The 23,386-nt window shown below is 36.5% G+C and overlaps 2 protein-coding genes across 3 annotated transcripts; both read right to left on the bottom strand.

Annotated features, from left to right (window-relative positions):
* On the bottom strand, positions 1-18,527 carry arhgap35b (Rho GTPase activating protein 35b). Its single transcript, XM_056458345.1, has 7 exons — positions 17,837-18,527; positions 9,862-13,830; positions 9,582-9,723; positions 9,107-9,184; positions 8,791-8,922; positions 8,529-8,634; positions 1-6,007 (listed from the first exon to the last, which is right to left on the bottom strand). Exons 2-7 carry the CDS (start codon positions 13,588-13,590, stop codon positions 5,641-5,643), a joined length of 4,554 nt encoding a protein of 1,517 aa, XP_056314320.1. The 5' UTR covers positions 13,591-13,830; positions 17,837-18,527; the 3' UTR covers positions 1-5,640.
* A 2,638-nt stretch (positions 18,528-21,165) lies between these two features.
* Positions 21,166-23,295, bottom strand: fxyd2 (FXYD domain containing ion transport regulator 2). Of its 2 annotated transcripts, none has more exons than XM_056457008.1 (6): positions 23,129-23,291; positions 22,743-22,778; positions 21,883-21,957; positions 21,738-21,771; positions 21,586-21,633; positions 21,166-21,307 (listed from the first exon to the last, which is right to left on the bottom strand). In XM_056457008.1, the coding sequence occupies exons 1-5, from the start codon at positions 23,136-23,138 to the stop codon at positions 21,609-21,611; spliced, it is 180 nt and encodes a 59-aa protein (XP_056312983.1). In that variant the 5' UTR covers positions 23,139-23,291; the 3' UTR covers positions 21,166-21,307; positions 21,586-21,608. The 2 variants fall into 2 exon arrangements, with proteins under 2 accessions (XP_056312983.1, XP_056312984.1); XM_056457009.1 differs by lacking the exon at positions 21,166-21,307 and adding an exon at positions 21,317-21,507 and having other exon boundaries at positions 23,129-23,295.
* Between the last annotated feature and the right edge of the window lie 91 nt (positions 23,296-23,386).

Here is a 23,386-nt window from a genome sequence, read left to right as displayed (position 1 = left end):
TTTAAGGTAAAAAATATTGTCATAATGTTCACTTTATTGCACAGATTTTTTCACTTCACAAGACCTTAATCAAATGCATTATCAGGAAAAACAGATGCTAATTATTAATTTATCTATTTGACTGAAATTGCTGGAAGGCATTGCCTTGCATTTTATCAACCAAGGACCACAGTTTTAGCAAAAACATCTTATAGTATATCTTAGTTGTCATATACTAAGGCAGATGTATAATGAAAGTTGTCATTTTCTAGGCTGCACTCAAAAAAAAATGTTTGCCATTTGTTTCAACTTGTGCTGCACTCGAACATATTTTTATTTTGTGATATATATTGCGATATGAATACAATTTCACCAGATGACATCTCTATTTGGAAAGCATTTATAATGTTAGATCGATTGGGATTATTCGTTGTGGTCTGTGCTATCTGGAGTAGGGTTGCATGGTTTACTGGTACTATGGTAGTATCGCGATCATATGGCTCCAAAATACTGGCGGTGCCACTGTAGTTTGTAAACAGTAGTATCGTCATTAACGGTCTATCTACTACAGAAAATGTTGGATGTGAATAAGTCACTAAAATGCCCTTTAACGTTGCTAGTTTTCTGATGCTTTCTGACTAGGCATAGGACGATAACCGTGTTCAAGGTATACCGTGGTCAAGGTTTTAAAACAGTCCAAATTTTCTGCTATACCCTTCCTAAAGTATGAGTAAGATTTTTTTTAATACACATCTTTTTTTTAGTTTTTATGAGGACAGTATCTCCAGCAGAAAACATATCCAAAGCTGCTGTTTTAAATTGTAAAGAAATCTGTGTTTTGAAACAAATTAAGACAGCAGAAGTCAATAATTCATTTGAATCATTCAGCCTGACATATTTACTGTTCCAGAATATTAAGTGTTTCCCAACTAAAATATATTGTGTACAAAGGGGAAAAGGTTTTGTTTTACTCAGACATTTACAAAATATATATTTCAAGTAGTAATCAAAATACTGTGATATTTATATCCACGGTTGTCATACCATCAGAATCTAAGACCGGCTCATGCCAATTTCTAATGTTTCAAACACACATCTGAATTGGTTCATTTCTGTTCATCTTAATATGATTTAGTAGCTACAACAATCACAACGATCTCCTAAAAAGAACGACTCACAAAGTGAAATTTTGAATCACTTTGGATTGTTACCTTATAAGACTGAAAATTTTTTAAAAACTTTACACGATAAATTCAAAAGAAACTATTTTAATGTTCACTTCATATAGCTTAATTATGTTGAAAATGCTATTTTGTAACGAATTTCATTTAGTATAATTTGTATCTTTATTTTAATGTATTTTTTTGTTGTTGTTGGTCAGTTATCTACAAAATAAACAAAAAGAAATAATACATTTTAGGTGAAGTGATGTGCAAATAGTACTTTCTTCAATAATAAGGGAGTTATGAATTACCTATTATAACATGTAAAATATAGTATTTCTGCCAATTTTCTAATAATTTGAGTTATGAATTACAGTATTGCAATACAGTATCGCAATACTACTTGGTATCGTGATACTTCGGGTGGTATAGTATCGTAAGATGAATTAATGGTATTGCGTCAACCCTAATTTGCAGTGTATGTATTGTGAGTATTTTCATGCATAACAATCTATAAATGCAATCAAGAAAAAGATACAATTAAAAAAAGTGTTTCATCGTTTCCCGAGTCTAACAGTATTCAAGTACAGTAACTGAATGATAAAAATAACAATAATTCAATCAAATTAATCGTAATTAAGGTCACAAATGGTACAATTTTCTATTCCTGAATGCTTTTAAAGTCATTATACAATCACAGGCATCAAAACATACAAATGATAAATTGTGATACAAACTTAACATTGCATATCCTCCGATGTGACTATTGCGAATGTTCACATTGCGATATCGATGCTGAAACGATATATTGTGCAGCCCTAGTTTCAACTACTTATTTAAAATGAGCTAAAACAACAAATATCTTGAGATTTTTTGGGGCACAACTTGACTATGTTCAATCCACCTAAATTGGTAAAAACTAATAAGTTAACTTAATTCCTTCATGTTGTCTCTACACAAATCGATTGTGTGGGACCCAGCACTTTTACAGTGTATGTCGAGGAACTATACTCTCATTCCGGTGTAATAATTAATAAACTTTGCTGCGGCAGGCACAACGATATTAGGCAGAGGCTGCAAATAGCCCCTGTAACAGCATCTCGTAATATCATTGCGCCTGCTGCAGGTATAGTACAGTAAAGTTTCTTGATTATTACACTGGAATGAGAGTAAAGTTCCTAGCGATATCACACTAGAAACTTTGTTTTCCATAGGTTTTAGTACATGATGTAACTACAGAACGGTTAAGCTCTAAACAAGAAAACGATCAAAACACTTATTTTTTTTGAGGTAAAGTTGCTTTTACATTTGCACATTTTGACTTCTCATTACTAATATAATTTCAAAAAGTACTATTTGCAAATTCTGAGCAGGGAAACAAATTAGCAGCCAGAGACTATCAAAGTACAACACTGTCCTCAGTCAATTAAATAGTGCTACTGTTGATTTGATGTCAATTACATGCGATTTCAGACCGAATTTTCTAAGTAGTGTGCTCAACAATATGAAGGCCACTAAAATTAATGAACATGTGAATATAAAAACAACTTTACCTCGATAACAATTAAAAAAAATTGTTTAACAAGATGCTAACGGTCTAATACAGGGGTGTCTAAACTCGGTCCTGGAGGGCTGGTGTCCTGGAGAGTTTATCTACAACCCTAATCAAACACACCTGAACTAGCTAATCAACTCTTATTAGATATACTAGAAACTTCCTGGCAGGTGTGTTGGAGATGCATTCTCCAGGACACCAGCCCTCCTGGACCGAGTTTGGACACCCCTGGTCTAATATGATTCCCTGATTTATGAAGAGCTAAACTTAAAGTGTATCTGCCTGACCTGGAGATATTCTGAATCAATAGATTCAAAAATGGTAAACCTTAACTTATCTAGTTGTAAAATAAGCCCGTTTCTTAAAATTGGAGTGTTTCTTTAAGAAAACTCATCTTCATCTTGGATGGATGGTGAGGGTGAGTAAGATAACAGCACATTATTATTATTTTTGGTGAATCATTCCTATAATCAGCAGATCAGGATGTCGACAGCAGTCACATGTAATCCAGAATTTTGACTAAATCTCAGTTTAACAGTTTATAGGGCACGTTCGTTTATTCCAGGTAAGTAAACCCAGCAGGTCAGGTTTGGTGAGGTGCAACAGCACACACTTCATTTGTTTAAATGACTTCAAATTTTTCTACATTCTGGGCTTAACACAATGCAACAGCAGACAGAGAATGAGCAAGTACTCAGTACTTTAGATCAAAAGCAAAATTACAAATCCAAAGAAGCTCTACTTCTACAAACACTTCTACTTAATAGAACATTTTGTGGCACACTTGAATAGCCTCAATTCTTTTAACCATTATGATAACCATCTTCACAGTTACCCATCCATTTCATGACTAATCACATTAGCTTGCATTCTTACACACACACACACACACAGCTGAAATGAGTTGCTAATCCTAGAAATTTCAAGCTGAATCTCAATATTGAAAGGAAAATAGCATTTTTCAAGTAACGTTGGGATTCTTTCAGTCTTTCTCAGCCTGGTAGAAAAGCAGCAGATATGCAGAACGAAAAGGATCACGAACGAAAGCATGTTCAAATCTTCAAAGTTTCACCATTTGGGCTATTTTTCAAATACTATTTGTTGAATCCGACATAACTCATTCCCAACCCGTTATCAAAATATTTACAACTGGTGTTGAACCCTCTTCAACCACATTGCACTACTTTGGTACTTCAGCTTTTCTACCTTGGCTGGATAGAAATAGGAAGTGACATTTCAAGCAAAAATATGCTTAGGAATAATTTCCTTCACAGCAGAAACTTTGCGGTTTAAGAGAAAAAAATAAAATAAAGGTATTATGGTAATATACATACAATCTACACTCAATCAATCGCATCTTTATACATTAGGGATTTGTCCAGAAGGATTTTAGACAGCTTGAGATGGAGAAAAGAGATGAACTGAGTCATTCCCATTCAGTTAAATGCAGATGACAAAAGGGAAAATTGTGATTTACGTTCCGGCTGTACAAGAGATCTAAAAGCATAACAGTAGACAAAAGACAAGCTAATGAATGCAGAATCATCAAGAGTGAACTTTTGACCAAGATTAGGCTTAATCCGTGTGACTGCTCCACATTCAACTTCAAGTCCATTGATCTTTTAAACATGGAAAAAACAAAAAAAACAAAACCAATCATCAGTCAGTGTCAGCGTTCACAGGTCTATATAAAAAGACGAAAAGTGCTTTAGATAAAGTAAAAACAATGACTTTTTTTTTTAAACAGTCAGACTGGGCATCAGAAAAAAAATGCCAAAATCTTGATTTTTTTTTATACCATGAGTCCAAAATTAAGGTGTGAGGGTTTTGAGCTGCTGACTCAAAAGAGTTTAAGGGTCAGAGTAAATCTGCAGTCTCAGTGATCTTGAGCCCTTCACCAGCGCTAACTGGAAGTGCATTCCCTAAAACCACGTGATACCGCTGCCATTTAAATCCCAGCCTTCAAAGAAAGGGCACGCACACTCCCATTAGGTGAATTTATGAGCTGGGATCCACAGGAGACTTTCAGCAAAGCAAATCCTCATCGACATCACCTTCTAGCCAATCAGAACTGTCAGAACTTCAAGTCTTCAAAGCTAGCAATTCACAACAAACATCTTCCAAAATCCACTGGATACTTAGTGTTTGTAACTTAACATACAGAGGCATGGCGTACAGTAAAGTGGAACAACAGCCAGGCAAAGTGGTGAATATGGTTGCAGTTAAAGCGATTTCATTCATCTTCTTAAAATAAAGAAAATAAGGAAGAGGTTATTCTATTATTCTCCCAAAATGATGAAAGGCTGAACGTATAAGTGCTTCATGGGTTTTTATGACTATAGTGTCCTAATAGATCCAAATAGAGATGACACTAGAAAGAAACTTGATTTAAAATTGATCACCTTCTACTGAGAGGAAGAGAAGATCCTTCAAAACGATTCCTATCCTTCTTGATTAGAACAACTACTGTATATTTGCTCTCATGAAATGACACCGGCGTCCCCCCTTCTGTAATAAACGACATGGAAGGCAGAGCTGACTTGGTGATTGGAGTCTTTGTTGGTTACAATGTTCAAGACTTTATAAGCGCACAGACCTTTGCCTGGTGTGTGATATGTGTTAATAACTGCAGTCCTATAAAGAGTTTAAATACTAATCAAACACATCCGAAACAGAGGTTTTGGGGTACATTAAAAATTACAGACGTTTTTCAGAGAAGGTTGGAACCAAATGCAGCAGAAAGGTCTTGAGCATCCCTGATGTACAGCAAGTACTGAGAGCTCAACTTTTTTTACAAACAACACTGACCTAAACAAGCTACATGTTTTAGAGGCATTTAGATATGTCTGTGTGTGTGCGCATGTATGTAGATGTGTAAGCATGCATTGAAGTGTCAGTGTATGTATGGTTAAATAACGGGCCACATCATTTATTGTCCCCATCTCACAGTGTTTGTGGTTCCGCAGGGGCGGAGTGTGGGCTCTGAGGGGGAGAATGTGGTGGGGACTGAAGAAGAGGGGTAAAATGTGGGGTCGAAGGGCAATAAGAAGGGGCAGCTGTGGGGGATGGGGGCAATCCGGAGGGCACCAGTGGTCCAGGTTGGCCGAATAGGCCAGTGGGCGATTCAGCAGGAGGCTGGTTGTAAAAGAAGAAAGCACATTGATGGATAAACGTCTCGATGATTGTCTGGTAGGTGCGTGTGGCGGTCAGGGCATCCATAGAAGTGAAGTCTGGCCGCATCAGTGTCGGCCAGAAACAGATGGAGAGATTCTCACTGGTCATTAAGTTGACTCTGTTCCATTGACCAACCCTGAGAACAAAGAAACAGTTAAGCTATGGAATCTTTTACATTTGGCCAGCTGGTAATTTTTTGCAATCAGATCACAAGTAGATATGTGGGGACATATTTCTGTTTACACTTGATTTATCAATCTGTCTCTTTAGTCCACTTTCCTCATTTAACTTACCAGATGGTCTATGGGGGGTGTGTATTTATGAACCTTTTCGGTAACACTTTATTTTGATGGTCCATTTGAGTATTAGTATACTGTCTGCATAATATCTGTTGGTATATTTCTTCAACAGACATTTAACTGACTATAAGAAACTTTGAAAGTACATGTCAACTTACACTAACCCCAACCTAACAGGCTACTTATAATCTAATGAGAATTAGTTGACATGTAGATGCAATGTAACTTAAATTCAACAAAGGGACCATCAAAATAAAGTGTGACCACCTTTTCCTTAAATAGATTTTTGCGAACAAGCTTATGCCTCGTTTTCACAAAGTGGTACAGTACGGTACGGAATGTGTCACCTTTATCATGCTTGTGTCTCCACTACCAAAAGGGTACTAATGGTGGTATGGTGACGTGGTATATGACAGAAAGTTTAAGTCAGCGTCATTGTCGCTCGAGGAAATGTCAAAGTAAAACTGTACGGGCCGTTCACATAGCATACGAGAAGCACTTCTCACAAAACAGAGGCTTTATACACAATACTTGTGTAGAAATGTTCATTACTAACCTTTCTATGTACACAATTTGATTATAACTGCAGTTCAATGCAAAATAGCCTACTGTTACATCTGCAATTATATAAAATAAATGCAACATATATGAACACATACAGACCCTTACAGTCTCCGATATGTTACCAATTACAGAAAAACTACACACAGCATACATTTAGTGGTTATTTGGGTTCAAAAACAACAAGCAACATATAGCCCAAAGTCAGTGCAAACCTCTTATCTGTATCTTTAATCTTCACCAGCACATGTAACATCTTGTTAGAAATTAATTCCGTCATTCCGAGTTCATAATAGTCCAAAAGGTGATGATAATAGTTCAACATGGCAGTTGCTTAAAAAATAATTTGCTCCTTAGTTTTTTTGCGCGTCATTCTCACGTTTGTCCATTTCTGAAAGGATCGGATGTCAGAAACTCTTCAATAATCACGTGCACATTGTTATCAGCTTAAGAAGTTTGTCGTTTCAAATATAGATTTGACGTGAGAAAGCAAAATCATTCACGCTTTAGAAGGCCTTGTAAACAACTACGGGGCACAGGGTAGATTCTGCTCTTCTTATTGGCTTTGTGGCTGTTTATCAAGACAACAACAAGGTTTGTTTAAGCTTGGGTTAACCATGGATCGTTATATATATATATTTTTTTTTTTTCATTTTCCTGGCTTGTGCACGAGCTAGTGACATAGCTCTGTAAACCAATAACGTTCAGCTGCAAATCTCACTCTGCCTTTTGGTACCCTTTTGTTGTGCTAGGTACCCTTTTTGGTACCTTTTGACAGAGGAAACGGCCATAAAAGCACACCTAACAGTACCATACCACTCAGTGGAAACGGCCCATTAGAGAATTTCTAGAGAATGGTAATGTGTTGCTACACCTCAATGCATTCCAAGAATTTGGGACATGGGAGTCTGAAAACCCCTAATCTCAATTGGTTTATTGTATTATATATATATATATATATATATATATATATATATATATATATATATATATATATATATATATATATATATATATATATATATATATATATATATATATATATATATATAAATATAAATATATATATGCTGATTTGCATTAAACTGTAAGACCAGAGCTGTGGCTTTATTTTCTACTCTGATAGCTGCAAAACTATTCTGAACGCTGTGGGTTTCATGATTGAGGACTCTTAAAAGAATATTGTGCTTTCAGCATTTATTTTTTACTTCAAGTTGACCCTAATTTCAGAGAACAAAGTTTACATCAAGTCTGACTTGTGTGTTTTGGTTGGTCATTCTGTAAAGCTTAAAGGTGAAATAGGCGAATGTCTTCAGAAACATGTTTTGCTATGCTAGGTTCAATTCTCCACGTCCAGAAAGCAATCATTAAATTAAGTGGTCCAAATGTTTTCTGTGGAAGGTCTAACAGCAAGAAAAGTTTGTCCAATCAAAATATTTGGTCCAGACATTATGATAAGCTGCCCTACCTGTCTGCTAAAATATGTAATTTCACACCTCTGCACACACTGTTTGCACAGAAAGGATTAAGTGATTGGCACGTTCACTGATGCGGTCCAAACAGAGAATGGCCACCAAACATCAACAACTTTTCATCTACACTATATATGCAATCTGATTGAATGCATTTTTGTCCACATCTGGAAATTATTGAGTGTGTTTCAGACTGCATTTCCACCTATATATAGCATTATCCACTTGTAAAAGAAATTGACAATAGTGCATCTCACAACCAAGTCTAAACAGGACCTCTAACAGATCTCCAAAACGTATCGACTGCAGGTGTTTTGACACTCACTTGTTTAGATGGCTCATTACATACTTGAAGACATCAAAATTCTCCCTGGGAAATCGTCTTAACACGTCCTTCATTGTGTGAAGTCTCTGTTCTCGATCATTAATTTCTATGCACAAAAACAATTCAAAACTTGATTATCCCACAGGCTTAGGGAACGTGTTATGGATGAAATGGCCCTCCATTTTGCTTTATTAGTTAAGAATTGAAGAATATGCATTTATGTTCTTATAATCTTCACAAACACTATTAAGTGAAATCTTACTGAAAGCTTCCACCAGCTCCTCCTGTGAGCTGTAAGGAACCAGAGGATCAGGCAGCTCAGAGAAGAAACTTTTCATTGCCCCGGCAACTGTGTTCACAGTGAAGTCCTTCTCCACAAAGTCCAGATTGTGGTCTAAAAATTTATGAAAAAGTGATTGAGTGAGGGATGGAAAGAATGGATAAAAGAGAGAGTAAATCCAGTAGTCAAAAAACATGCACATTCTGTCAGCATGCACTAACACAAACCATAAAACCTTAAGGCAATCATCATTAATATAGCCCACAAAAATTTTCTATTCAAATCATTCCGAACTTACCCTGTTCAAACTGCCTCTGCATGCCCTCTATCTCCGCCTTATTCCCACTTACCCTGTAGATACCCTCTGTTGTTAAACCTATGAGAAAAAGAACAATTTTATTTTAAATTCTTATTTCAAATCATTTTGAGGTTTATTTTCTTTCTATGATTGTTAAACCATTACGTATGAATCACTGCCAAAATAACTCTACAAACTGCAATGTGTATTTCTAATATACCGCACAAAAAATGTTAACAATTCTTATATTTACATGAATAATATTCCAAAAACTTTGCTTCATAAATCATAACTGAAACCCAGTCACAAAAAGGTTAAAAATGTGCAATACAATGCTGTGGTGTGATTTATGACAGCTACAGCCCATTAAGTGTCTAATTTTAACTGGACACTGAGATAATGATAAGCTTATATGGTTCCCTAAGCACAAGGTTATGGGGTGAGTATGACAGTAAAACAGATGCAGCAAATGTACCTGTGGCTTCAATATAACGAATACACTTGTCAATGAAAACTGGAATAGGTCGTTCGAAGGAAACAACATTGACCAGAGGCACTCCAAAGTAGTTACTCTCCAAAGGCTTAGAGATAGAATGACGAGGCTTTGGTCTTGCTTTCTAGCAAACAGCAAAACAAATAGTTAGGTTAGTTGACAATTGTACAAAACAATTAGGAATGTTTGTTCTTCTTTATAAGCCCTCCCAAAGACAATTAAATAGGTTTTAAAAAGATAATTAATATAACTAAAAACTTACTTTGCCTGGTCTGCGGAGACTTTTCAGGATGTTTCTTTTTTTGGGATCTTCTCCTTCTTCATTGGTTATATCTGTCTTCAGTGCTGAAACATCCTCCTCTTTTGACCTTGAGAGTGTGCCAATCTCATCGTCGCTACCAATAGAGAAACTAGTGCGGAAACTGCTGAACTTCCCTAGACGTTTGGAACGATCACGGTAAAGCCGTGGCTTCACCCTTGCTGCTGAAAACTTGCGACGTCTCTCCAATGAGCTGCCATCCCCTTCACTGTCTGAACCATTTCCTCCTCCATTGGAGTGGATTCGATTTGAATTGCGTATGGTAATAATTTTACCTTGTGTGCTGTCATGAGGCACAGAATATATGCTGTCTTCATAGCTGGGACGTGGCTTAGAAACAGCATCCATTGGCTCAGCATAGTCTGAAGGATCATAGTCTCCTCCTAGAGGCCACGTCACATTGGATGTAAGGGAACGGCGATGGCTGACTCCATCCACATAGGGGTTAAAACTTGGCTTTCTAAGATCAAATGTGACACTAGGTTTGGGTCTCACTTGCGGCAGAACTTTATTATTTAGTTTGTTCTCAAAGGTGCTAAGGTCAGAGATCACAGAGAATGTGTCACCTGAGTCCAGGTCAGGCAGTTTGAATCCACTGTGAGAGGTAAGTGTGCCATCATGGTAAGGCGGGGAAGCTTCCATGTCTTCCTCAGAATCTAACAGCATTGTGACAGGGCTTGGGGAGCCACAGTGTGGCGAATACACATTCTCATTTGTGCTACTGGCTTCTGCCATGCTTTCATACATATGGCTGGCTTCAACTATGGTTTTCTTTTCTAATACTTCAGTGAAAAATTGTTCTAATAGGTCTAGTTTGTGTAGTCCTCCAACAACGCCACCATGACCACAGACAATACTGCCAAATCGTCCTTCAAGTTCATGTGCCAGCTCTTCACCTTGGACTAATAATTCATGAGCAGACTCGGAGTCCTGAAGCTCAATCTGTGTTTCCCCCACTGCAAGCATCTGAACCGGGATGATGTCCTGAACCTCACACAAAAAGGCACACAGGGTTTCAAAAGATGCCTTGCGGCTAGCAGAATACACAGCTATGTAGCCATGCACCAGTCGACTCTTTCGAGTAGCAAAAGAAGCGTGGTATGACAGTAGAGAAAGCTCAATCGTAAGCTTGTGGCCACCAATTGTTTGTTCTAGCAGCACTGAAGTGCCACTTGTCTGGGGAGAAGTTGGCCTGCAATGCTGAGGCAGCAGGAATGGTGCAAGAAGTTGATCAATGTCATAAGAGTCTCCACACATTAGGCACATGACGATACGCAAATCAGCCTCTGGGCTCTGGTCTTGCTGTAAGTCTCGAATACATGGAGGCAGTGGAGGTGCAGGTGGAGAACAGCTACGAAATGTAGAAGTCCTCCTTGTTTCAAGTAGAGCTTTCAAAACCTGGTTTATCTGCTTTTCATTCACATTTCGCCCATAACCAGTGCCTGGGGAGGAAGGTTCCAGGTAGTTAGATTGCAGTTTTATGGCTATTTGCTGACCCTGTGAGATTAACGCTTGAGCAGTCTCACCACCGATATCACCCAGTCCTCCAACACCTCTTTTGGTTACTAATAAGAGGGACAGCGGAAGCTGAGCCATTTGGCTGTCCCTTCTGCCAAGCGTGGACTCTCGCAACTTCTCAATGCTTTCTACAACATAGGACAAGGACTCTTTTGAATTGTACAAACACAGACATCCATGGGGAGTAAAGGTGGATGTATGAAACGAATTAACAGGAAGTCTAACATTGCCCTCAATTGGCCGAAGGACAAGCTCATACATTCTTCCTTCAAGCACATAATGATCATCATTAGTACACAGTGCCCGAATTTCATTGGCTAATTCTCTAGCAAGACCATCTTTGCCCAGTATAACAAGATTGATCCTATCTACCTTTGCATCAGTTATATGCGACTTTCCAAAGGAAGGATATTGTGCAGGGAAGCATGAAGCTAGAATTTGTTCAATTTTGCTGTCAACACAGTGTGGGCAGTTTGGGCATGTTTCCTTTGTAGGGTGATAAACAAAATGGATGTGTTTCAGCACTAAAGCATCCCTTTCAGCTTGCAATTTCTGAAGTGCCTTGAAGCGTTGTTCTTCACCTAACACTTCTTGAATTGCTCCCATTTTCTCTTTACTAGGTTTGGCATCCACCTCAAGTTCGTAGAAGAGTTCAGAGTACTCCAGCAGAAGCTCCTGAAAATCTTCTTTTGCCCTGTCAATGATTGCTTTCTGGTGACGATTATAAATGTCCAAATATTCTGGCTCCTCAAGCCACTGGTAGAAGTCTTCATTCATGATGAAGCTTCGAGCCTCCTCCCAGGGCTTGCCTGGAGTAACGAAAGGTGAAGATGCTAATTTTCCTTTGAACTCATGACGCATCTGGGCACGCTTGCATTCATTGCGCAAGTGTTCAAGGTGTGCATCAAAGAGGATTTCAGCAGCCGTGGTGTCTAGGACATCAAAAGGGATACGGTCATCCTCCATATTGTCAAGATGTGGTGTGTCTTCCCATGGTGCATCGTCAAGTACCACAAACCAATGATCAAAGTCTTTTTTAGACTCGAGCACTTTCTGGACCCCAGACCAGCTTAAATGCTCGATTTCATCCAACTCCGACACCAAGCTACTTAAGGCAAGTGGAAGTGCACTCAAGTATGCTTTACGACGTCTTTCAGTATGCTCTTGTTTAAGTCTGTGAATGTGCTGCTGAAATAACTTCTTAGCTTTACCTGTACCTTCTAAAAACACATATTCCTTATATTCAGGTAACGTCTGCATACGTCTGCTGATGTTTGGCCAAGTTTCATTGTGATTCTTCACAATGTGGTTCACCAACCATTCATAGCGGTCTTTTGCAGAGGCTATCAGTTGACTCTGGTGTTTCAATGCCTCAAAGTAAGGTATGATCTTAGGCTTACCTCTTCCCTTATCAATGAGTTGGATCAAGGTAAGAAAAGCCAAGTCAACATTGATATTGGACCGTGCTGAAGTCTCAACAACTTGCAGGTTCTTTTTTGTAATGGCAAAGGTATGAGAATCCTTGATGTATCGCTCCACACCCTCATCACACTTAGTGAGAACCAGCACAATAGGCTTTTTTGTCTTGCTTAAGTGATTGTACAAGTTGGTGACAAATTTCATTTGATCATCAAAGTTGCGGTTCATACCACGACTGACATCAACACAAAGCAGAAAGCCATCGACCTGCAACTTGCCTTCGGGCATTTGCTTTTGTTCGAAGTCCTGCTCCAGGCCCAACTGATCAGTGCAGAAGTACATGAGTTTTTCCGCAGAAGCCAGTTTGGTGGAGGCAGCTCTTTTGATGTAGGGCAATAAGGCTGTGCTACGATGGGGCTGGAACGTCTGGTCATCAATGAATTCTGTCTGCTCAACCACATGCATTCTGCAGTCTGCACCATCCTCCAAAACTCTCCCAACCTCCCCCCAGAACAGGAAATGGTCATTGTTGACAACCCGGCCACCAAAGTCACTAGTACTTAGCACAGAGGTGTGATCGAGATGGAAGTCATCCGCACTAGGCCGAACAAAGCGATTACAAAGGCAGGATTTGCCAACTCCACATTGCCCTTTCTCCTTCTCAGTTCCCGACAGGCCAACAACAACAAGGTTGTAGATTGGCAGCCGGGATTCTTGCTTTTTAGCCATCATCATCGTACACAGGCATTCATCTTGCCATGCCCCAAAGGCTGACAGAGGCAGACTTTTTAAAATGTGTCCATAAAATGTTAAAGTCAAGGGGCTCTGTATTTGATTTAAAATCAAGGCCTTAGTTCAGATTTTTTGTCATCCCTTCAGGTCAAGAAAACTGCTTGCATGTTTTGCCTATTTTACAGGGGACTAATTGGTGATAAGAGAGGGGCCTGATGAAACGAAGCAGGAATTGGGGCAAACCTAAATGAGAAAGAGAAAAAGAGAGCAAACCAATTATCAACAAAATGATGGACTTTGTTTGCCAAAAGGCATATTTAAAAGAATTATTTACTACTTTATTACTTCCCAATGATATTAAAGCAATAGTTTACCCAAAAATGGGAAATTCTGTAATTATTTACTCTCCATTCAATTGTTCAAAACCTCTTTGAGCTTTTGTTATCTTGTAAACACACAAAAAGCTGAAATCTGGAAACCTGTAATTATTGCGATATATAGCATTTGTTTTTCCTACTATGGAAGTCAATTGTTACAGGTATTCAGCTTCCTTCAAAATATGAAGAGTTCAGATGCAAAAACCAAAAACTAAATGCATCTGAAATGTTCTTCTAAAATTAGCATTTTTTTCAGTCTTCTGTTTATATGCTGTTATTGGATTTTAAAGGAATGAAATAATCTATTCATCACCATACCAATGAAATATCTGAAAATACACAAGGAAAAAATAGAAAAACGCTCATATTAAATGAAAATTTTTAATGGCATTTAGAGGCTTTTGCCTCTATCTCTTCATATCTTCTTTTGTGTTCAACTTAATAAAGAAACTCATAAAGGTTTATAACCACTTGAGTGAGAGTAAAGAGTGAGTAAATGTTTTTGAGGGTGAATTATCACTTTAAAATTAAAGAAACTAATTTGATATCAAACATTGAATATAATACTTTCCCTAACCTGACCTATTTTCTCAATGTATTAGAAAAGAATATTAGTAAAGGTTTTGGTTAAAAATATGAATACATGTGGGACTACACGTTTGCATTGTGAAATTTAATGAAAAAGACACTTTTGAGCAAAACACTTCTCTCTCTTTTTCTTTTCTTTTTTTTTTTTGTTTACAAGTATTGAATATGCAAGTTGTATGTACTTTTTTAAACAAAACTCCACTTAAAGAGTATTAAACTAAATTTAATGGGCAAATACTACTTAACTGCACTTTTTAAATCTTAATGGACATATTGCTTGCATCTGTAGCATAATAGTGTGTTCTCAAAGACATAAATATATACAAGCAATATAACTGGGTAATTCCAGCATTAACCCACTATAATCCTTAACCAGTGTTACTGCTACCACTAAAATACTGAAATTCCTTATAAGTTCATTTGCAGGAGTTATAAGTTTTCTGTTGTCTTAAGTAGTTACTTACATTTCAAACTAAATGTAAATATATTTTACAACAGCAAAATATAAATACCACATGGCTCACACATTACAAACAAACATCATATTAAACAACAGCAAATTTGTAGTTTATTTGTTTATTCTGGTATTCTAAGTGCTTTGAAAAATGTTGCCATGTCATTGCTGGGTGCTATATGCAGTTTCTTCTGTAATGATCAGGTTTTATGTCTAGATCAGGTTATAAAATATTTAATTAAATAATACCTCATCCAAAACAACCAAGTCAAAACATATTAAATGCAGAAAATCTCAAATAACTGTAAAAAGCAGCTAGGTAATTACTTCCTCCCTACTGAACTCTAGCACTTAGCCTACATTTTTAAGTCATTAAATAGTGCAATCCAACGGTAAGCACAATTAAATAAATGAGAACTGGTGAACAGACTGTTAACATTTAACGCTTTCTTTATTTTCTTTATCTATTTTGCCACTTCCTTATTTGTCATTCCAAATGCTTATGGCTTATTCATAGAATGCAAAGAGGGGGATGTTATATGGGAAAATAATGCAATTGCTATTTTTATGCAATTACAATGAATGGGGACTGGAGCTTTCAAGCTTCAGAAAAGGACACAAAAACACCATAAAAGCATCATAAGTGGTCAATATGATGGGCTTTATCCGTGACTTCTGAAGCCATTTCATAGCTTGATTTGAAAAACAGACCAAAATTTAAGTTGTTGGGCTACTTTCATGATGCTTTTTGTCATTCGACAGCTTGGCAGCTCCAAATCTTCTTCTCCCAATCTTAAATTCATAGAGTAGTTCCACAAAAAAAGTAATGATAGTAGGGCTGTGCGATTTGGGGAAAATATCTAATTGAGATTTAAATTTTTTTGACATACTGCGATTTCGATTTAATTTGCGATTTCATTTTGTAGTCAAGTTAAATTATATATATATATATATATATATATATATATATTACATATTGCAGCCTCTTGCGATTAGCTAATCACAACGTTTCAAAATGTGATTGCGATTCGATTTCGATTAAATCGCATAGCCCTAAATGATAGTGTTTTCAGACAATTTTGGTTTTTGGGTTAATCTATTATCTAAGGGCAGTTTTAAACCCCATGTATTCAGGGATATTATTATTTAGAAGGACTTAATAGAAATAATCTTATTTAACAAGAGATCTTGTTTTTACTAACAACCAAAACACAAACACACTTATTTAGTTTGGTGCAAAAAAATGCAGAATACTGTAATTTCTTGTTTATTTGATGCGCGACCAAACACTTCATTAACATACCGGTACATAAAATAAATGTTAAAGTTGTGGCATTTTTTAATAAAAAATGGCTATTTAAGATCAATAAAATCAATAGCAGGTATGCAACTCCAGTTAACTTAAACTCTTATATTTCTATTTTTCCAGTATAATTTAATATCTCGAATACAGACCCTGTGCAACTGTGAAGCTTTGACTAGGACAGGGGTGCCCAAACATTTTCATGTAAAGGGCCAAAAACCAAATATCATTATGAGCCGTGGGCCAAAGGTAAATACTCCAAACTGTATTAAATTAAAAGTTGCCATTATTAATTTGCTAATTTATTTCATAATATTTACAAATAAATGCAATTCAAATTGTATTAACTAATGATAATTAAACAATTAAAATTATAACTTATTGCAATAAAAACACAATAGTGATCAATGGAGTTAAATCCTAAATACACTAGTCAAGCAGAATCTGCCTTTGCCTTGATTTGCTCACCAAGGTCTCTGCATTGTCCTTTATCCATCAGGTGACAGTATGTACATTTAAACTAAATCTGATTAATTTACAATATTTGATTGAAACGTTTAATTTCAGTTAACAATAAAACAAAAGGTTACATTAGATTTGAAATTACAACCTCTAAACCATCCCCATCATTCTTCCACTCTTCTCAGATGGGATGGCAGGCCAAATCAAAGGTTACCATGAGCCAACTTTGGCCCACAGGCCCTAGTTTGGGCATCTCAGGACTAGAGGATTCCAAGCCGGGTTAGGAGCAGAGCAAATGGGGGCTAGTGACAATGCCATTTGATTTTTTGCTACATGACATCCGAGTCTACCATCTGTTTAGGCTCACCTTCAGCTGACACACCAAGAGACAACCTGATGATCTGACAGCCCTGTACTGGCTTATGCCATCTTGCAGCAATTTAAAAAAATCAATTCAGTCTAGTATGTGCATTGAAAAAATAAAGACATTGATGCACACACATTCCTAAAGCAAAATCCTCATCTTTAATTTAAAAGTCCAAAGAAAGAAAATAATAGACTTCTTCTTAAAAGTAGGCCCAGCATAGTCAAATCTACGTAATGCGGATGTCATGCTTCAGAATTGCCTTCCTATCGCCTGTGTGATGCTGCAACAAACATTACACTTTACTGTCTGAGACATTTTCCCAATGTATTTAAACGCGAATATATACACTTACTTACAATACTACTACTCTACGTTGCATATACTACAATTAAATACTCTGCAATTCAGTGGCAAGGTTCACATCACGTGAAAAAACAGGTCTGCCAACTTACAACATTCTAAGATTATAAGAGTGCAAAATAAATCCGTTTTCGGTGCAGCCAAGGCGCTGCCTGCACAAAAGACAGCACTCACTTTATGCATTTGCACACACTGCACTACGAACGCCGCTAATTGAAACACGGTCGATTCATATGCTTCTCAAACGACGGAATTCTGTAAAGTTGCAGGTGACACGTTTTACTTTGCTTATTAATGTTGTTTTTTATTGAAACACCCCTGTGAGAATACATACATACCAGTGCCTTTCTCCGTCCTCCCTCTCCCTGCTCAATCCCTCTTTCCTCGGCCAGGCCACCGCGAGAGGGCTTACCACCGGCTCGGCCAATGTTGTTGGAAACCAGAAATAAAGGCAAACAAAAGACTAGGTAAAAAGCAGAGGACGTTAGATTCCCCGGGGGCTCTTTGACAGTGGCTTGACAGACTTGCAGTTTCCAGGGGATATTTTTGTCAGGCGCAACTTACTGATCTCGCGTTCGCATAGAAACGGCTGTGGAAATCCAGCGACGGCTAACATATCCAAACAAAGAAATGTCCTTTCTTGGAGGCCAGTCGTTTCCGTGTTGAAAAAAAGGCTTATTTTTAATTCTTCCTCCGGCCTAAGCACGTTGGATTTGATCAATTATAATGCCCTTTGTTGTGGCCATAAAACGCTGATTTCGCCGTGTGCAGACAGCATGCAGCGATCCCTTTACACTGAGACCCAACATCCAGTTTTTCGTAGCCAAATGACGAGCAATCTGGACCACGCGTGTCTTTGAAATGCTAAGATGTGTACATTCTGCGCGAGGGCGAAAGTGGTTGCCCAAGCCTCCCGATAATGGCGGTCCCTCCGCCCGAGCCCAACTCCGAGTCTGCCCTCTTTCGCTCTCCTTTTTTGAGGATAAAGGAGGGTTAGTGAGACAGCCGAGACTCGCCCAGTGGCGCATGGACAACAGCACAGCGCTGAGCCAATTACAGGAGCCGAACTGGAGCGCGCGCGCGCGGACGCAGAGCCGACCTAAAGGCGAAGCAGCATCCTTTCACAGACACAGTGATTGATGTTGTTGCAGATAATTCTGATCGTATGTACAAGTCTAAAAATAACCGCGCGAAGCTGTCTCTAGAAATATAATGCGCGTCACGTGCTCTGAAATAACCCCTTGTCAGATTTCACACTCAATTAACAATTTGTTTTAGAGTAGAGATCAAAATTAATATACAGGGGCAGATTTAGAGATTTTGGGGCCCTGAGCAATTCCAGCCATAGCAATGCACCCTTTCTACTTTTATTTAAAATGTATTTATATTGATTTTTTCTTCTTTTTAACTTTTTCAAATTAATGCAATCTCTACATTTTAAATGATCGGTTTTCTTATAATGAATTTACAACTAAAAGTAATATATATTAGTTATAATATATATATATATATATATATATATATATATATATATATATATATATATATATATATAAATTTGACTGCTGGACTTCTCCATGATGGATATTTTATTTTGTAATATTAATATTATTACATAACATTACATTATTATAATATTTTATTTGATTGTATATTAAGTATTAAAATATTTAATTATGTTAAAATTGTATTTGTTTAATGCCCATCATACAAAATATGAATAGAAAACAATGTTATATATAGTTTATAGGTATAATTTACACTTCTAGATATTTATTGGGGGCCCCCAGATTTCCTGGGGCCCTAAGGAGCCACTTACCTCACTTATTGGTTAAATCAGCCTCTGTCATATAGAATCTTCATTGTTCAATATTGGAAAATTTCCGTTTTGGTTAGAAACAATCAAGGCACTTCAACAAAAAACATTTTGAGAACAAAAAAAATCAGGGCAGCAAAAACTGTAGCAAAGAGAAATTACACACTTTTTTATTAGGCTGTTAATAAAGTGTGGAGGCCTGTAGCCGGCCTGGTAAAAGGGGTGGCTCTTTTTTTTTTTTTTTCTAAAAGTGGACCTTGTGCAGTTATTCACTTAATTTTCTATTTAATTATGAGGTTTAAATACTGCAATTAGTGACATTTTAAGCACGATTTTTTTGCTGGATTAGCTTGTCAGATGGTAACCGACTTAACCACACTTTTTAATGTACTAAAATATTTCCTAAAGATTTAGAATAATGAAATATGAAGGAAAAAATACTTATTTTTAATATACAAGTTTATTACATATATCATTATAGGGGGAAAAAAGAAATCTGTTGAAGTTTTAAATTAAAAAACTGTAGCCTCGTTTATTAGGCAAATAACAAACTGAGCAGCACATTCAGCTTTCCTCAGAATTTGTCCATTTGAATATTGAACAATAAAACAATAAAAAATAATAATAATAACTATTATTATTATTATTATTATTATTATTATTATTATTATTATTATTATTATTATGTAGAACTTGATGATTTTTCTATCCTCTCTTGCAAAAAAATACATTTGAAAACTCATGGATAACAACAATAGCCAAATTAGTATTAAAATTAATTTTAATATGATCCACTTTTGGTGCTTCACACTTTTTTATTGGCCTTTTTTTCTTTCAAGAACAAGGTCCGAGATTTAGAATAAAATTTCCTTGTAAAATGTTTTCTCTATTTAACAACAATATACAGTAGGTCAGAAGTGAGAGATGGCTTTACTTACATCAGATTCCACTTGGTCTTAAAGACCTTTATGGGTTATGTTCACAATTTATGATGGCTTAGCAGTCAAAATAAGACAAATGAGCTCATGTATGGGACAAATTCTGGACCTTTGTCAGTGGGAGTGGGTTCCCCCTTGCTACAGGTCTGCTGTTAACAGACTGGGCCTTCAGTCTAAATTCTCTAATCCTCGACAAACTGCATGAAGAGAAGAATCCTTACCCTGTTCAGAGCTGAAATGGTGAGCAATTTCACCTGTAGCGTTCAATCGACTGCCCACTGAGACCTTTTGTCCTCACATGCATTTATCTTTGATATCTTTAAAGTTATTTTGGGGGGACTTGAATGAGTTAGTGGCAGTGTAAAGATGCACTATTCTAGAAATCTTTGAGCTTCTCTTGTTGTGGCTGAAAGTGTCATCGCTTCGGCCTTCATCTGGAAGACCTGCTGTTGGAAGGATGCAATCACTGTAAAACTGCTCACCCTCTTGCAAAGTCAGTGAAAACTGGAACGTTAAGCTGCCAGTTAAATAGTTTGTCAGATTACCAACATGTGCCAGTTTAACATGAATAACTGGAAGACATCTGAAAGAGTTCTCTAATTTTGATCAATGTTCTTTTATGTAATTTAAGTTTTAATACAGTGCTTCAGAATACAAGTAACTTTAAAAACTCCTGTCAGAATAACATTAAATAGGAGTAATCAATAAACTCAAAAAATCTTTAATTTGTATTTCCTCTGTATATATATATATATATATATATATATATATATATATATATATATATATATATATATATATATATATATATATAAAATGAGAAGAATTTAATAAAATTCTAATATAAATATAATATTCTTTTGTTCTTTTGTATAATCATATCATTATTTCAACAGACTGGGCAACTTATGAGTCATCTTGAACATTTTATTGTGATCTTGAGAACTGAAAAAGTTACAGTATTCATCTGACAATATATGTATGAATGTAAGTTGAAACCCAAAAGTGATAATGATATTGTCATCCTTGGTGAAAATATTGAAGTGTCCCAATACCTGCATAAAACATAGTAAGACAGGCAGTTTTGATAATTGAATAAATACAAATACGTCTAAAATCCTGTAATATAATACACTTCTACATTGGGAATCTGTATTTTTATTGAGAGTATCTAAGACAAATGTGTAGTCTGGTAAGAAAGGAAATGACCTTTTAAATGTCATTTAAAACCCCTCTCTTGACAGAAAGTTAAAGCCTGTAATTCATAAAATATGATGTAATGCTGACTGGAAATATTCCTGTTAAAAGTGCAACACTGTATGTTAATGCTCACAGTGAAGGTTAACGAAGGAGAGGTCAAAGATCACCATTATCTTCATGCCTGCACAGAAGACACATCAAGAGGTAAGAGAGAGAGAGAGAGAGAACGAGTGTGCTTTATCTTTTATTGTATCTTTTATTGTAAAAATTTTATATGTGCCTCACGTAGCAGAGGACTTTCCACATCTGAGTTTTTTGCCTGTCAGAAAAGATGACATTTGGTTATACAGGGAAGCTTTAGTCTGTATGTGTTTCTTTATTCTTTAATATATTGTAAGTATGCTGTAGACTGTCTGGATGTTAAACTTACTGAATATGATAACCATGCCCAAACAGAACAAAACAGCTGCGAAGATCAGTCCGCCTCTTCTGATTAACTCATAATCTGACATAAGCAGAGAGACAGTTACAGTTAATACGTTTCCTAAAGACTTGTTTAGGAAGTTCAGCAGTTGTCTTGAATTATATAAAATAAGATGGAAACAAACTAATTTATAACCAGTTTTGGGTGAGTTACTTCTAAAAAGTAATTAATTATCAATTAGTAGTTGCATATTATTCATTCATTCATTTTTTTCGGCTTAGTGCCTTTATTCATCAAGGGTCGCCACAGTGGAATGAACCACCAACTTATCCAGCATATGTTTTACGCAGCGGATGCCCTTCCATCTGCAACCCAGTACTGGGAAACACCCATACACTCTCACATTCACACACATGCACTATAACCAATATAATTTATTCAATTCACCAATAGTGCATGTCTTTGGACTATGGGAAACCCATGCAAACTTAGGGAGAAAATGCAAACTCCACACAGAAATACCTTCGAACTCGAACCAGTGACCTTCTTGCTGTGAGGTGATAGTGCTAATCACAGAGCCACCGTGTCACCCCTAGTTGCACTATTACAATTGTATTTAAATTATTTTTCTAATTTATTTGTCTGAAAAGTAACTAGTTACTCTATAAGTAATTAAATTACTTGACTCAGTACTGCAAATCAACATGACATTGAGCTCTTAATTCTTTAAATTTGAATAAAAAACACTTAAATATGTTTAACATATGTAAAAAACACAAACTATTTAGAGTTATTGACCACATTTCATGCATGCCATATATCGTCACTTTCATTTAAGAGTGTTAGTAACTGTGAGGCATTCTTACCATAGGTGAAATCAGCATCTGAAGGCTCAGGACTTTCTTTAGAAAAAGAGACAAAGATTGTCAAATTAACTTAGATTATTATTATTAACTTAGATTATTATTATTATTATTATTATTTTAAATTCTGCAATACATCTAAACATATAATAAATGGATAGTTCACCAAAAAAAAGATACAATTCTGTCATCAACAGAAACAGATTACCAATATTTGTCAAAATATCTTCTTTTGTGTTCGACAAAAGGAAGAAAGACACAGGTATTCAAATGACATTGTCAATACACAACGGTAGATTTTTTGGTTAAACTTACCAAGCTGTGAGTTAAAGGTTTTCATCATTCAATACTGATGAATAAAACAGTGTATAAAGTCGAATCAGACTTACCCACTCCCATCTTTTTATAGTGCGGCAGGATCTCAAATGTCTCAGAGTTAATAAATCCACCGCTGTATGTGTGTGAGACTGTAAGTGACAGAGGAATCTGAGTGTTTGCAGGGAGCTCCTTAAACTCTCGGATTTGTAAATTTAATTGTGACTGGATGAGCGAATGACAAATCAGCAAGAGCTATGGGGAGGAGATAAAGTGTGTGTGCTTTGCGAATAATGACCTTCAAACCCTTCGCTCTGACATGTCTTATCCAG

The sequence above is a fragment of the Danio aesculapii genome, chromosome 5 (assembly GCF_903798145.1).
Source record: "Danio aesculapii chromosome 5, fDanAes4.1, whole genome shotgun sequence".
Taxonomy (NCBI): domain Eukaryota; kingdom Metazoa; phylum Chordata; class Actinopteri; order Cypriniformes; family Danionidae; genus Danio; species Danio aesculapii.
The sequence above is the reverse complement of the archived record's forward strand: the minus strand, read 5'-3'. Positions and strand labels throughout refer to the sequence as shown.